Source organism: Euphorbia lathyris, chromosome 7, assembly GCF_963576675.1.
Source record: "Euphorbia lathyris chromosome 7, ddEupLath1.1, whole genome shotgun sequence".
NCBI lineage: Eukaryota > Viridiplantae > Streptophyta > Magnoliopsida > Malpighiales > Euphorbiaceae > Euphorbia > Euphorbia lathyris.
Genome location: NC_088916.1, coordinates 61406143 through 61423219, shown reverse-complemented (window position 1 = coordinate 61423219; position 17077 = coordinate 61406143). Strand labels below are relative to the sequence as shown.

At 34.8% G+C, this 17077-nt stretch overlaps 1 protein-coding gene across 2 annotated transcripts; it reads right to left on the bottom strand.

The window, feature by feature from the left end:
* Positions 1-1800: 1800 nt before the first annotated feature.
* Positions 1801-13625, bottom strand: LOC136235051 (5'-3' exoribonuclease 3). Of its 2 annotated transcripts, none has more exons than XM_066024565.1 (23): positions 13092-13625; positions 12601-12703; positions 12427-12503; positions 11723-11914; positions 11446-11565; positions 11256-11318; positions 10910-11056; positions 10638-10802; positions 9732-9809; positions 9528-9614; positions 7973-8269; positions 7669-7764; positions 6739-6834; positions 6575-6645; positions 6064-6192; positions 5902-5978; positions 5780-5820; positions 5586-5660; positions 5289-5446; positions 4202-4318; positions 3537-3612; positions 2887-2966; positions 1801-2799 (listed from the first exon to the last, which is right to left on the bottom strand). In XM_066024565.1, the coding sequence occupies exons 1-23, from the start codon at positions 13293-13295 to the stop codon at positions 2046-2048; spliced, it is 3303 nt and encodes a 1100-aa protein (XP_065880637.1). In that variant the 5' UTR covers positions 13296-13625; the 3' UTR covers positions 1801-2045. The 2 variants fall into 2 exon arrangements, with proteins under 2 accessions (XP_065880637.1, XP_065880638.1); XM_066024566.1 differs by having other exon boundaries at positions 4202-4306.
* Between the last annotated feature and the right edge of the window lie 3452 nt (positions 13626-17077).

Sequence of the window (17077 nt, the reverse complement as noted above, 5' to 3'; positions counted from 1 at the left end):
TGAAAACATGTCATGATTGTTTCCGGTATAATGAAAAAGATGGTTGCTAATACCACTTTTAAATAGTTGAAGGGGCAAATAAATCGTCCCGTAAGTTCAGGGGTTGCATATGATTTAAGCCTTTAATAAATTTACCTAAACATAATTTATTTCATAAATTAAAGGCTTAATGCTTCTCTAGCCCCCTTAACTTGTCCAAATTGGCCTATTTACCCCTCCAACTCATCGAATGTCCTATTTACCCTCTTAACTCCATAAAAATGGTATTTCTCACCCCCTTAACTTGTCCAATTTTGTCATTTTACCCTTTCTCAACTCATCGAATATCCTATTTACCCCCTTAACTCCATAAAAGTGGTATTTCTCACCACTTATGATCCTATTTACCCTCTTAACTCCATAAAAATGGTATTTCTTATCCCTTTATAGTAGTTAAAAAAGTTGAAAAAAGAAAGAACGAATAAAAAATACAAATAACAAGCACATTAATATAAACAAGTTAAATACATTATATGTAGGGATAATGTGCCAAAACATGCCTATGATTTTTAGAGAAATATCAATTTAGGTTCCACTTACAAAATAGCATAAATATAGGTTTAACGTTTAAAAAAAAAGTTATCAATTTAGGGTTCGATAACGGATTGTAAGTGGTGAAAAATATCCCTTTTATGGAGTTAAGGGGGTAAATAGAACATTCTATGAGTTGGGGGAGAAATGGACAAGTTGGGGGTGAGAAATACCACTTTTATGGAGTTAAGGGGGTAAATAGGACATTCGATGAGTTGAGGGGGCAAAATGACCAATTTGGACAAGTTGAGGGGACTGGGGAAGTATTAGCCCTAAATTTTAAAAAAAAAAAAAAAAAAAAAAAAAAAAAAAAAAAAACATATGGTAATGGGTTTTTGGTTGAATTGAAGTTCAGGAAAGCCATAAAAGAGGAGTACATGAAAATTTTGTTTATAAAAACTTCATTTAGTTTATAATAAAACGTGCCTACTCCAAAGTAGGGTAGTAATTTCAGGTTATTCTATAAAATTTATTTACATATTAATATGATATAAATATAGGAAAAATAATAATCATTTCAGTCCTATTTTCTCTATCGTATCAAAAATTATTCTCTCTACAGCAAACGAGGCTGCAATTATCCAATTTCAACAGAAACGGAGAATCTCGGTGTTTATTTTATCTCGTAGATAGACAAAATAAATTCCACAAAGGCAGAGATATTGACATCTCTCCCTACCCCATGAAAATCCATCTTTATGTGAAAGTTTATATAGATTTTTAGATGATTTTTTATATATTTAGTGACTTTTATACCGCAACCTCACCTTCTCACTTCATTCTGTTTGCAATCTACTACAAAGCAAAAGCTGGTTCGGAGAGTTTGAAAGAGCAATCGTTTTACCGATTTCTGAGATATACTTCTTTTACAATTTTACTTGTATTAATTTAAAATAAATCCTATTTAAAAAAAAAAAAAGTTTAAAATAAATCCATATAAATGATTTCAAATTTAACATTTTTGCCAATTAACTGTTTTACATTTCTCAAAAAAAAAAAAAAAAAAAAAAAACTGCTTTACATTTTAATGTTTTAATTCACCAATCAAGCAACAGTTGAATCAAACTTCAAATGTACAAGCGAATATACTTCTACATTAAAAAGTGACATTTGAAACAGATTAAAACATATATTAAGAACAAATAACTGGAGGAAATGGAAGTTCTCTCTCCACAGTTCAACTATAATGTAAAACAGACTACATGAAATTATAAAATTATAAAAATAAAATTCAACAGCACAAATTACTTGCTATAGAAGTAAATGTCGTTGTACAAGCATGCTCTCCACTGATTAATTAATTTAAATTAGGTAACTCGCAAATTACAACATGAAACGATACATTTTTTTTTATGAAAAATGAATACAAGAATGGTAAAATCTAATATCTAACAGCTCTAAAAAATAGCAAATAGCTGTAGCACTAAAAATCAAACTGCTATGTAGAACCTGTTGTACGTGCAATCAGAATAATCCTACTGGTAATACCCGGATTGTGGTGGTCTTTGGTGAAACCTGCCACCAGCCCCACCCCTCGGTGGCTGATAAGGCCTCCTATTTGCTCCAACATGTGGTGGATGCTGTGATCTGATTGGTCCACCGTGTTCTGGTGGCTGCTGCTGCGCCCTACTTCCTCTAGCGTCTAACATAGAATATCGGTTGCCACTTTCTTGATGATAATCACGCCCTCTGGAAAAGTTTTGACGAGGGAAACCACCCCGTTGTTGATAACTAGCAGCACCAGCAGATTGCTGGCCCTGGTAGACATCGTAATCACCTTGATAAGCGTAGCCAGGAGCCCCGTATGGCTGAATAACGGAACCCTGCAGATGACTTGGTCCATTCTGATGAAATTCAGGTTGGTGGTATGGTTGTCTTGAATGCTGACCACTTGATCTGTTATCTCTTTCATACTGAGACCCATTGTAATAAGTGCTAGCGCCTGATGAAGCATATGGTTGAGCATGTCCAGGATTATAGGAAGCACTGTTACGACTGCCGTGAGAATAATCCATCGCGGGCTGCATCATCCTATTTCGTCCAGGATCATGTAACCCGTTTGAATATGGAGGAGCATGTGGCAGATAGGGAGCTGAAGCATATGGAGTAGGAGCACGCGAATGATTGTAATGTCTGTCACGATCTCCCTTCAACTGTAAACTATTAACAACAAGTCGACGTGATGCATCCCCTAGCTGACGACCAGAAACAGCTCCAGGAGGATTTTGCCTGAAAAGAGAAAAAACCAGATGAGAAAGACGGTAAACAAATATGAATTGTCGTATCAAAACGCACTGAAGATCAAGCAAAGAGTACCTGTTACTTTCCCAGGGCCGCCTCCCAGAGTCCTCATGCCACAAAACGGGTGCAGGTTTCAGATCTCCTGCTTCGACCATCTATAAAAAGCAATTGAAAGTCAACAAATCAAGTACACATTGATCTTGATATGCAAAATCTAAGAATCCATCGGAATGCATTAATAAAAAGCTGATCTACAAAACTATGTGGTGCATCAACCAGTGTTGTTAAAAGAGCTAGGCCTAGGCCAGAAAATATCTGAAAGAGAAAGAAAGCAGAAGGGTGGCACTGCAATAGAGCAAGACATGTGATAAGACTATCGAAAATTTAAAACCAGGTTTCTTAATAAGAAAAGAAACAGAGACAGTGCGAGATAGGGAAGATGGGTCATCTGATGCCAATTAATACAAAAGTTAATACAAAGGGCTTAATATATAATCACACATTTAAACTAGTAACTTTTTGCTGTTTGACACGCTGAACTTGTCAATTTCGGGCCTATGGCACCCTTATTTGTTGATAGGTTCAAGTACAAGGTGCCAAACGGCAAAACATTACAAGTTTAGGTGTGTAATTATGTATCAAGCCTAAGACAAAATGTCCATGCGAAGAAAGAAATGGAAAATCAGCTAATGAAAAACATTCAGGTCTCGCTTGACAACACATACCTTTTTGGGAAAAATAACCCCAGGAGGTGGCCTAGTTATGTGTTTATGTGGATCAGGAAGTCTGTATATAGCACATCTGTAAAGAAAAAAAATTAAAGAGTTACATTAAAATATGGCATACTTTAGGCAACGTGATTACTTACAAGAGCTTAATAGATTTTAGTCTGATAATTCTTAAGTTTTAGCTCCAAGTAATCTAGTCTTATACTCCCTCTGTTCCTGAAAATTTGATGTTTAGGAAGTGAATTTTAGTTCCAAATTGTTTGACGTTTCACACTAGTTCATGGCACTTAATTACTAATTTCTCATCTATGCCCTATTTATCTCTACGTTTCTCAAAGTAATCTTACTCCAACTTTTCAAGTTCACAATTAAAGAGACCAATGGATGACCAAACAGACCAATAAATTCTACATATATCTCAAAGCCTACCAAAAAGTTCAGCCTTATTCTATAATTTAATAAAAAATCAAATAAAAAAACTAATGGAATATGAATAGCCGCCAGATTTTTTCCTGAATTAAGGAGGACAAATAAGTCTTTTTCTCTATAAAATACATTCATTAATTACGATTCTTAATCTGTGTTTAAATTCCTTAAACGTCAAACATTATGGAACGGAGGGAGTAATAGATATACATAAAATGCGAAACTTAAACTCTTACATGACTGCATTGTCCAAAATGTCCTCCATGCCTGCAACTGGAGATCTGAATATAGGAGGGTGAGTGTCTCCAGAACATGGCGATATGTAACCATTCATCCCATCACTGCATGTAGCCCTAAATGAAATCAGAAAATTGGCCATATAAATTTGAAATCTCTAACTAGTCTGGCAATAATCAAGAAGAAAATAACTAAAGTTCCAAACAAATTGGCAGGATCATACCGAGAGGAAAAAATAATGCAACAAGTACAATGCCCACTATAATCTTATATTATGTAAAGTCAAACCGAGAACAAACATTATTTAATGATATAAGTAAATAAAATTAAAAATAGCATCCAGAGAAGTATGCTTCATCAGATCAACTTCAGAAGCACCGTATACTTCAGCAGGCATCGGGTCAAATTTGCAAGAACACTAACATAGATATGACATTAGAAAACAACTTCGTCACATTGAGACATTAGACTGACAAAAGCTTAAACAATTTTCTTCAAGCCCTCAGCTAATTCTGCTAAGGAAAAGTCGGTTGACTCTAGACCAGACCAACAAACAGAATCAATGTACACCTGCACTCCCATCCTTCTTTCTAATCTAACTAAATAACACCAATATAATCACTGAACTCTTCCTGAGAGGTTTCTGAGCTGCAAGGCATTTGATTATACATCAGAAAAACTAAGAATGCAATAGCTTCACTGCGTAGCAAGAGAAATCCTAGCATTGTTTAAATTCATAATGAATAGTTTTTATTCTAATGAGTGAAATACTTTGGAATTACAAGTACAGGTTTTTTTAAATGAATAGAGGTATTCTGCTTAGGAACCCTTAAACTTCTTTAGATGTAGGTTACTTGCTTTGTAGTCTCGACCAATTTAAACTCTTTATATAACATATTGGTTAATAAATCCGTACATTATCCTCCCTCATTTAACTTATGCAACTTCAGATTAAAAGAATAAATATAAGAATGTCAAATTCACTAAACAGATGATATCCAACAACTCAAATCCAAAGTCAAAAACAGCTCCGAATCTCAAATCATAATTTTGCAATTATAATATTTTACGATTCGCAACACAAACCTCAACTCGGGATTAATACGTTCCTTGACTTGAACACGTTCTCCATCTGACAATTGTTTACAGCTATTATCGAGTAAATATATACTCTCAGCAAGACAGTGGGATGATAGAAGAAAAAGCATATCAAACATCACACTGTTTCTCCTAGCTTCCTCCTCCTACCCAAAAAAAAAAGGCACATTCAGTTTATTTGCTGTCAGAAGCACTTGAACCCAACAACTCACCTGCTCCAGAGAGAGTAGTGAAGTAAATTAAAATAAGTAGACATCACATAGTGACTTGATTCAATTGACATACCGTTAAAGTGTTCTCGACCTTTTTGACCTCTGCAAGAAGGCGATCTTCATCAATGAAGGGCAACTTCGCAATACCCTTGGCAAAGGTAATGAAAAACCAGAAAAAATTGTCAAGATTCAGAATGGTGTGAAATAGCGTCCTAGGCAAACTCTTACCCATGAAACTATGTGTTCAGATCAGAAAAGTAAATTCACCTGCCATGCATATCGCTTTCCATTCATGTCCACCTCAAAATCTGATGAAACAAATAAAACTCTAAGCAACTTATCATGCAAGAATACAGGTAATATTTAAAATACCAGGTTAAAATGCAGACCTGTTGGGTAAAAATCAATAATAGGTGAATTTGGATCAGTCATTAATTTCCGATATTGATCAGGAAGAGCATGGGAACTGTCAAAAAAAATCTAGTCAGTTTCTTGTTCATCTGATATATATATATATATGCACATACAGGGGAAGCAAATAGATATGGCACCTTGCAGCAGGGAAAACACCGAGAAGTTGATTGAACGGTTTGAATGGAGAACCCAATTCAAACTCAATGTTCATCTGACCTAGATCTTTGAGATCAGAGGCAAAGGGTGCATAGTGATAAGGATAAAACCTGAAACAAAGAATTTATCTGTTGAGAAACTACAGATATAAATTTGAATGCATAACTAAAGAGAAATATAGCTTTACAGGCATAACTTTATGCTGGTTAATCCTGTTTATTAGGATGGTTGAAAGGTCATCTTTTTTAGTTTGGAGTGACTAAATAAATATATATATACACACAAAGAAATGGTGCTGCAACCTCTCTTTCTAAAGTGAAACAAGGAAGTAGCACCAATGTTTAATACAGCTAATGCACCCCAAAAAAGTCTTTATAAATCCAGATGTTTCCATTGAAATCAGTGCACATAAAGAGGAAACGTAGAACCAGCAGCACATCATATTCCATATAGAGAAGAACTCCTAACTACTAAGGAAAAGTGAAAACTCACCACTGCCAAGAACAAACTCCTTCATAATAGTAGTGCATTACCCAACATAGCCCTTCAGTATACTTCAAAATCTACACCAAGGGGATTAAATAAATAACTAAATCAATTCTAAACAGACATTGAAGACATTCAAAATCAACAATAAGTCTTAGCATAAAACTTACAACATCTCTTCTTATCTCTTCAAGTTCCTCAGGAGTTTTTGCATAAAACTTCTCCTCATAATACCTTTCCTTCCATCCTGGCTCTCCCAATTTGATCTGTAAGAGAACATCAAATAAAACTGATCATATCCTCAAGAAAACGGTTAAAAAAAAAGGGTTTTCATAAATGATAACAGAAAAGCATGTAATCGTGTGAGCTTCGATTATTCAAGTTGCAATATTCTAATGGAAATATGTATCTTGAGGCTCCTGAAATTTTTTAGTTTGTTGATTAAGTTCCAGATCTTTCCATTTAACACACTAAGCCCTCGATCAATTTTAATCACACACATTGAGCTCTTGGTTAACAATACAGTTAGATGTAAAAATCAAACTCGATTAAAAGTGTTTAGGTACAATTGCATTTTTTACAGTTTGAAATTAGATTTGTATAGTCACATCAGACACATAAAAGAGCTTTTGAACTGTTGAAAATGGAATTCCAAATGAAGACGAAATGGGTAACGCACTTTTCATCAAGTTAACTTCCGGGCTTAATGTGTACAATTATAATAATTGAAAGATCAAGGAGCTAATCAATAGATATCAAAAAGATCGGAGGACTCAGGATGCTTTTTTAATATTTTAATTTCATTCAATTCTCAATCTCATTATAATGCATATAATACACAAAAATAACGGTATGGTGTTACCAAATTGAGGACTTAATCCACCATGATACATGTAGAATGTAAAATTCGTATCGGGTGGACACTTGAAAAGAATTTAAAATTTATATTTTTATATATATATATATATATATATATATATATATATAAAATAAACATGTTTGCCAGGCTTCTTTAATCTATTTTAATAGAACATAAAGCAGCAGAAGTGTATAAATGAAGCATTTCAGAGAACACATGAAACAGTATAGCAAGTCCAAACCTTATCTTCTTCTGCATTTCCAGAATTAAAAGCATCCGACTTTTCACGAAGTCTCTCCTTAAGCTTAGCTTTTAATTCATCTTTGTTATCATGTACCTGGAGAAGAGACAAAAAACAAAAAATAAAACATGTCATCTAAAATGTAATAGAATGCTGAGTTTGCAGGTAGAAGTAAATGAACTCTCAACTCCTTCCCAGCAAGGCTCATACCAAATCAAGGCTAACCCATAGTATATGAGTCCTAAAGAACCGCTGGAGGAGTCGGAATTACATTAAAATGCCTCTCTGAAGCAGGAAAACATACTTCTATTTCCAGAGTATTCTCTGCATCAACAATGGCAGCACCAACACTAGCTGATGACGACAAACGCATGAGTTTATGGGCATGACCAGGAGACCCTTTACCATTCGATGCCACTGTACAACTACTACTAACATCAACCTCCGAACCATGTTGAAATGGTGAAGGGGAAGGAGCTGAGGCAAGTCGAGAACCATGAAAGCGAGAAACTGGGACCAAAGACTCTGGCAAAGCTTGAGGCGCAGCATCATCACCCCTTCTTGATTGTACCTTCTGTCGCTTTATTCTTTCAGACTGCCGCTGCAATATAACGCAGAAAAAGAAAAGTTCAGAGCACAATCTCTCCCACCATAGATACATTATTCTATTTGCAGTATAATATTGACTTCATCAAAGCCTGGGATAATCGTACTCTAAGATCTGCCAGGAATTAGCACCCTATAACTGACAGAAAAAGCTTGCAACAGAATTGCACATGTCCTAGAGATGTTCATAGAAGTAGAAATAGATATTATATAGGCCTAATGCTTCCCCAGCCCCCTTAACTTGTCCAAATTGGTCATTTTACCCCCTCAACTCATCGAATGTCCTATTTACCCCCCTTAACTCCATAAAAGTGGTATTTCTCACCCCCTCAACTTGTCCATTTATCCCCCCAACTCATAGAATGTTCTATTTACCCCCCTTAACTCCATAAAAGTGGTATTTTTCACCCCTTACAATTCGTTATCGAAGCCTAAATTGATAACTTTTTTTAAACGTTAAACCTATATTTATGCTATTTTGTAAGTGGAACCTAAATTGGTACTTACCCAAAAATCATAAGCCTATTTTGGTACATTATCCCTACATATAATGTATTTAATTTGTTTATACAATGTTCTTGTTATTTGTATTTTTTATTCGTTCTTTCTCTTTTCAACTTTTTTTCCTACTGTAAAGAGATAAGAAATACCATTTTTATGGAGTTAAGAGGGTAAATAGGATCATAAGTGGTGAGAAATACCACTTTTATGGAGTTAAGGGTGTAAATAGGATATTCGATGAGTTGGGAAGGGGTAAAATGACAAATTTGGACAAGTTAAGGGAGTGAGAAATACTATTTTTATGGAGTTAAGGGGGTAAATAGGACATTCGATGAGTTGGAGGGGTAAAATGACCAATTTGGACAAGTTAAGGGGGCTGGAGAAGCATTAAGCCTATTATATAATATAATATATGCATATTTCTTTAGTCTCTCGTTTTTCCTTTTCAAATATCAATAATTTATATAGCAAACGTTATTGATTGCTAAAAGGTAATTTATATAGCAAACATTATTGATTGCTAAAAGCCAACAATCACACATATGCATATCCTTCAAGCTCATCAAACTTCACTAATGCAGAAGCAGTTCATTTCTTATATAAGCTGATAATCATTTAAAAACTGACAGCCAGAAGAGCAACTGGAGGACATGGGTATAATAAATACAATACTTCATGTACTTCATATAGTCCAAGTTAATGAAGTCAACATCCAATATTCTGAACCCATCAACAAAGTCAGAAAATTTAACCTGATGCAAGCGTCCTCTTTTCTGGAATATTTTATCTTCATAGGATCCCACAGCTTGAATAAAATGCTCCACATTGCTCAAATTTGGCTTAAAAAAAAGAACATAAATAAGAAACAATATCAGAACTGAGCAAATTCTTCAAAATAACAAAAACATGGCAAATAAACTCTCTGCAAAGCAGCTAAATTTAATCGGAAGACACACCTTGCTTCCATTAGTCAGATAACCACCCATTGTCCTTATCTCCTTCTTGTACACTGCCATCAGCAAGTTGATTGCACCCTGAAAATGAAATTGAGAATGGAAAACAAAGATCAATTAACACAAGTTATTTCCAATAGAAAAAGTGAGCATGTAATACCATAATCAATCAACTGAAAAGAGGACATCATGGAGAAAGAGAAGTCCACAATTATTCAAACAATTGTTGAAGTGCAGCACTGAAATGCAATAGAGATCATGCTAAATGTATAATAAAATATTAAGATATTATGGCCACATCAGTATTTCAACAAAAAATTTACATATCAAGGTTGGAGGTAGCTAAATACATTTGAAGGACCATATTTAATCCTACCCTACAATACACTGGCTGTCTATCCCACAACAGAAAAATTCCAATACCATGTTCCCAGACCAACCACAATCCCCTTTTCTCCAAACCAACAAGCAAGAAGAGGAACTGCACCTTTTCTGTCAGGAAACATTTTTAATCATGCAATTCAATGATGTATTACTGCCTTGGGGCATAACTCAAAATATTTACTTTCATATGCCTTCTTTGTTCACATGTACATTGTGCTGTCTATATCGTCCAAAAACGCAAGGAATTCACAAGCATCTCTAAATTTGATTTTCAAATCTAGACATACATATATGCATGTGCCCATCTCCATAATTATTTGCTACACAAAACTTCTTGAAGATCATTTTACAAAACCCTCACGTGTCACCGAGGTTTAGATGGACATTACATAAATAAAATAAACACTAAGTTCGACTATAAACCAATATATGTTTTATATTGTACAACACCAAAACACTTAAATCAACAGAATCATAGTCTAATACGCAGATTTGCTCAAATTTGAAGGTAAAATCTCAACAAACCTCACGAATCTCCAATGTTGGCATATGTGGCAAGAAGTCATTCCCAACAAAGAAACACATGAAAATAAAATCATCCACAATGCATTCAAAATCAATCTTGAACGGGGTGTTAGGAATTCTCATTTCAAATTCCAAATACTCTCGTAGAGTCCAAATATTGAGAAACTGCATCAAGAGAAAATAGTGCCGAGACAAACAGTTAATTATTTCTCCATGTATTTACAGAATTTATCAAAATAGATGACTTTCAAACACAAAGAATAAAAGTCTACCTGATACGGTTTTTTTGGTACAACCTCATCACCTTTCTCATCAAATTCTCCAGCCTTCCTCTTTGCCTTTCCCTCACAATCTGCTGCTAAATGACCCATCTGGCCACAAATGAAGCATTTGTCTTGTTGACCAGGGGTGAAAACAATCTGGAATATATAATTGAGAAACAATAGCCATGTCAGAGAAAATTAATTTGAAGATGTCAGCACAGGTGCTATAAAGAAAACACATGAAGTCCTCTCAATTTTCAATCTTTACAACAAATAGCATCCTTAAGAATCATAGCAATGACAGTAATGGCATAGTTTGTTGAAATTCTATTGAAGAGTCTGGAAAGATGCAAACCTCTCTCAAAATCGAAAAATGAATTTCATGAGTAGCCAATGCCAGCATAATCAGATCCGCATCCTATCAATAACACCAGTTTACAGAAGAAATCAAATCAGTTTAGATCAAAATTGCCAAAACCAAAACAAACGATTTTTTTGCCCGATAGGGGGAGAGAGAGGGAAGTGACAAGAATGAGTAGATATACCAAGCCATAGAGACAATGACGTGTATTTGGATCGTAACCAGGAAGATTCCTTTGAAGACGAATATAGGACATAACCTTGTGTTCGCCTTCACCAGGAACATTTGCATCAGAAAGTATAACCTTCACAGAAAACAAAACTCAAAAATTATTATTCATTCAGGAATTGTATATGAAAGCTTTCTTTTAGCATAAACCATCAGATGATAAGCACAGCATCATAATAGCTAACTAAAACCAGGATAAAGAAGAAAAAATAGGAGAATGAAATAAGTGGTACCTTAATTTTTTTCCATCCAGGATCATAATTCAGTCTTTGATGAATGTAATACTGCAGTGCAATCGAAAGCACAGCCATAAATTCAGTTCCAGGAGTGATAACATTGGAATCAAAAATTTGTGATGACTCCTTAGGAGGTAGCTTTCTGCCCTCTCTCTCAAACTCCTGCCTTAGCCTCTCTTCTTCAGCTGCCTAAAAGAAAAAACAGTAAAAGCTCATTAACGATGGCTCAATTTAGTAGAGGAATGGGACCACATATTACAGCAGGAACTTCAGACTTGTTTGATATTTCTTAGTAAAACAAAAATTTCAAAACCTTAATCTCTTACAGATTCAAAAAGTGAAACTTCCAAAGAAATAACTGTGGATATTCCATTAAAATTTTAGAATTTATGCATACATCCAAACTTTGTCTCTTGCTGTATGCAGCTGTAAGATTATTTACATAGCTTGTGACAATAAAAGAACATCATCACTTCCATGAAGCAACGCCTGCTACTGAGAAGCCAGACGAACCATCCAAATTATGCTTAAATCCACAAGTGTTCAGTATAAATCCTCCAACAATTAAGTTTAGCCAATAGAAGATGATATGTTGATTAAAAAAAATGACCCTACTCTGCCTACAGACGGAGGACCAACACATTATTCATATATATATTCATTTTTATTACACACATGATTGCACATGCACATGCACATACCGCATCTTCCGCATCTTTAGCTGCTCTGAAACGCCTAGATCGCTGCTGATTCATTTTAGCCCGAGGAGCAACACCATCTAACAGTTGTATTCAGAAAATAAGTAACACATAGGACATGATAAGGGACATAGAAATGCTTTTCAGCATTACAGACCATCTGAATTAGATACTTACCAATAGCCATGTATAGCAACTTTCGAGGTCTCACCATCACGAAAAGCCTGTCAATGTAGTCAAACATACATTGGAACACCTCTTCAAATGATGTTGGGGAAGGCTGATAGAACATATTAACAAAGCACATTCCACAAGCATTAGCATCAAAGACGACATAACACAGATCAATGCCATGAAATTAAGAACAAAAATAACATTAGATATCAGACAATAATTAAAAATTTCAAATCCAGTGTCCACATAAGGTTTGCAACCGATAGAGAAAAATTAAGTTACAATTCAAGCGACAACATACATCTTAATAGCTTATTGAACTTCACCTAAAATAGCACTCTACGTCAAAATCTAGAAAAATAAAAGTGCACAATTAGGGATCACGTCCACCAATTGTTACATAACTCGGATAAAATAAAAATGTCAAAGATATACTTGAAAGAAATGCTATAATGGCCTAAAGGAGATAATCAAAAAATAAATAAAAGACGTACTCTGTCTTCAGGGTGAAAGCAAGGGTGAATAATCCCGTTCATGTCGAGATACAAATTATCGTATTCAATGTTATTAGGGTTAGGTCTGCTGGTATCTACCGGAATCTTAACTCCATCGATAACCACCGGTTCTTCCTCAGTTACGTCCACCACCACTAACGGATACTTCTCGGCTAACCATCGGTAGAAAGCGGGAACTCCCATTGCTAATTAGTGAGACCGCAGCCTCTCTGATCTGTATATCTCGCTTAAACAAAAATCGATTCGGGTGACTGCACTTGGCCTGTAAACCCTAACCCTAGCTTGATAAGTTTACCAACAAAAGAAACCGAACTAGGAATTGAGTCTGCGCTAATACAAGGGCCTAGTATCCAGTCAGGACATGGAATTGAGGAACGGGACGAAATTATTTGACGAATGTGCCCTTGATTATTTCATCATATGATACGAGTAGGGGAATAATATTAGAAGTAATTATGGGTATTTTCGCCAATAGGTTCTGCTGCTGCTAATAAACAAGTAAAGAATCCAAGCCGCCAATCTAATGGATATCCTTCCTTAATAAAATAGGGTGATTGTTTCTTTTTTTCGCCCGGTGTGATATTTTAGGGTTTGGTTATAGTAGTAGTATTAGGAAAGAGTTGTTTGATGTCGTATTAGGGGAGAAATAGAGTTGTTAACATTATTTTATTTTAAGATATTTGATTAGTTAAAACTTCTAATAGTAGCATTTAGGCGAAAAGCAATCTCAAACGGTGGACTGAATTTAAACCGATAATTCTAAAAAAAACGATTTTATGAGTTTTTTTATTTAGTGGATTGTAACATTTATATTTAAAGTTTTATTGTCCTTAATTACTACTTGAGTTGGTTGAATCTTATAGGTCACTTCTAAGCCTGCAATAAAACATGATCAAAAGAGGGGTTGACGTCCTACTAACCCGCTCTAGTGCAAAAGTCAGCTTTGTGGACGATTTCAGGATGAACACGACAATAAATCAAAGTTATAATGTAAGTTTGGTGAATAAATAAAGGTAATGTACCTTATGGAATGTCTTATTCTGTTTATATTGTGATCGAACTATGAGAGATGGTTGTAAGCTTTGGAGCGAGTCGTGCTACGTGTCACTTGTTGATAGGTGAATGTGTGCCTGTAGATCGGGGTTCGGTATCCATCAAGCCCACTTGGTCCGTGATTCACGGGATTGGGGGTGATTGTTGTAACGGGTTAATCCTTGACGGGGTCTATAGAGGTTTCCCAATGCAATACCATAAGACCAAGTTGTATCGAGGATATGTTCTCTGTAGTGGCTCCATGTGTTCTTTTTTCCGGATGGTGGTTCGAATTTCATAAGTGTCACGGGGTGTGCTCATATTCATGTGATATCGCTACCCTTATTAAATATAAGAGAATTCATTTTTTCTTTTATTATTATTTATTTTATTTATTTACAAATTCGAACAAATTGAAATCAATTGAATTAAGTTTTACTAAAATGAGATTTTCGAACACTTTTAAGAGATTTACTTCGAATAGGTTGTATCAATTGAACAATATTTTGTGGTTTTTCTTTTATTAAATTTTTAAATTTTATTTTGTTCAATTGAATATAGAACTATTAGTAAATTATATGCTTAATTTGTTTTTGCAAAGTGATTATTACTTTGTCTGTGGTTATATATATATATATATATATATGATATTTTATTACTTTTATGTACCGGTAAAGATCTACAAATATTTTTTAAAAAAATAAAGATTTAAGAATATTTTCATCTTGCCCCAAAACCAATTGAGACTATACAAGAGGTAACCATTCAAACCAGACTTTGGGTCCTTGTCTTCTCGTAGGCTTCATTGGTTGCAGCGCATCGAACTAACATAGTTTCGTGAATAGAATTCATGTTAAACCCTGCACAAATAAAAAAGGAAAATAAATCAAAAGGACCAGCCAAAAAAGGAAAGGTGCCTACAAGCAACATATTATAATGAATCATCCTTTCAGAAGCAACTCTCCCCTTCTCCGTTCGAAGGAAGAAAGGATTGTCCTCTAGAGATGCTCAAAGAACTCAATCCACATGAAGGAAAAATTAATGGAGACCGGGTGTCGGTAAAGTTTGTCCTCCTCATCAATAAGTTTCCTTAGTTTCGGTAAGAAGGACTTCTGGACGGAACCATTATTCCACGAGGTACAAAATGGAAACCCTTCGGGGTACATGACCCCTTCTAACGGCCTCACATGTTCATCATTCCATATATGGATCCAAACATAGTATAGTTTAAAATCCTTCACACTAGAGCTCTTATTAGTAATAAAAGGCTTCTGGTCAGACAAGGATTTGCTAAACCAAACAGCATCATCCTGTTCCTGTATGGTCGGAGTCCACATGTGACAAAAAGGGCCCCAGTCAAGACCATGTCTAAATCTTTATAGAGTTTGACTAAGGATAACAAATCAAGCCAGTCATTTGGAGCGATTTGGGCATGACATATATCAAACTCATTAAGAACATTTAATACGCCATAAAAAAAGGGTAGTCTGAGTCCCTATTATAGGAAGATGCTGTAAAAACCTATGTGGCTTTCAAGAGCTCGTGTGGTCACCTAGTCTGGGCAACATGGCCTCCTGCTGCCCAAATTTAGGGTATTTGAAGGCCAGTCGGACAAGAAGTAAACTCATCCATGAGGAAAGCTTGCTAAAAAATTCTTAGGTTTTCGGACAAGAGCCTTTTTATGCTTGCTAGTCGAGGGGTCAGTGGAGGCTGGTTTCTATTTTAAGATCCATAACAATAAAAATTAACGCAAGGAAAATAAGATGTTAAGGTACTTACTTGAACGGAAAAGCTGGGTCGACGGAGAAGAAGAAAATGTTGGTCCCTGTTTGGCTCTTTTGTGGAAAATTGCGAGCGTGCCAGATAATTATAGTATTATCAAACTATGGAATGAAATTGAGTGCGCTTTCTAACTTCTAATTATCAAAACGATTGTATGGAATAAAAGAGACCGTAAAATTCCAAAGATTCGATTATCAAAACGATACCGACCTTACAGAAACGATTGAACAACAAATAAAATAAAAAATGTACTGGGAAATGAATGAACTTTAGATCTGAAAATTGAAACTAAGGGAACAAAGTGAGAAATCTAAAGATGATGAAGTCTAGAGAAAATTTGCTAGAGTTTTTGCTTGGGTTTATTGAGTTGGTTGATTGGGCTGTTCTCATCGTGATTTCTTCCTTTTATAGACGTTGGAGGTAACTTACTGCTTCTTTCCACTAAGTCACATTCTCCACATTCAGCCCACGTCTTGAGTAACTGCTCCATTTTGACTTTCACGATGGATTACTTTTGACACCTTCTAACTTTCCTGCTTTTTAATTGGCTCACAAAAATACGTTAAAATATTAATTGGCTCTTAGTTTCCCCTAAGTTCACTTCAAGTTTTCCCTGATGTCAACTTTGGAAAAATATACTTAGACGTAGCCAATTAATATATTAAAAATAATTAAAAGCCAAAAGATTAAATTATGGTGCAAACAATTTCCCCCCACAAACATGGATTTGAGAGATGGAAATTTATGTTTGGATCCCTCGACAAAGATCTTTTAGACTTCGAAAAATTCAAAAAATGCAACAACAAAAATAGAAATAAAAATAAAGCCATTTTTTTTAAATAAACAACTACAATTTTAGTTGTCCCGGAAATAATTACCAAAATATAAATACAATAACCCATTAAAATAAATAAATAAAAATAAACTAATTGTCACATAAAATGAATTCAAATTCTGATCCAATCCTAAAAAACTGAAACAAAATGACTTTCAATGGAATTGAATCTTTTGAGACCCGAATTAATCCTAAAAAAATAAAAAATAAAAATAAATAACTAAACTAAAATTAACAACTGAAACCAAATGAAAGATAAACTCAAATAAGTAATTAGAAACCATATCATACTAGGACACCTACTGATTAAATTGAT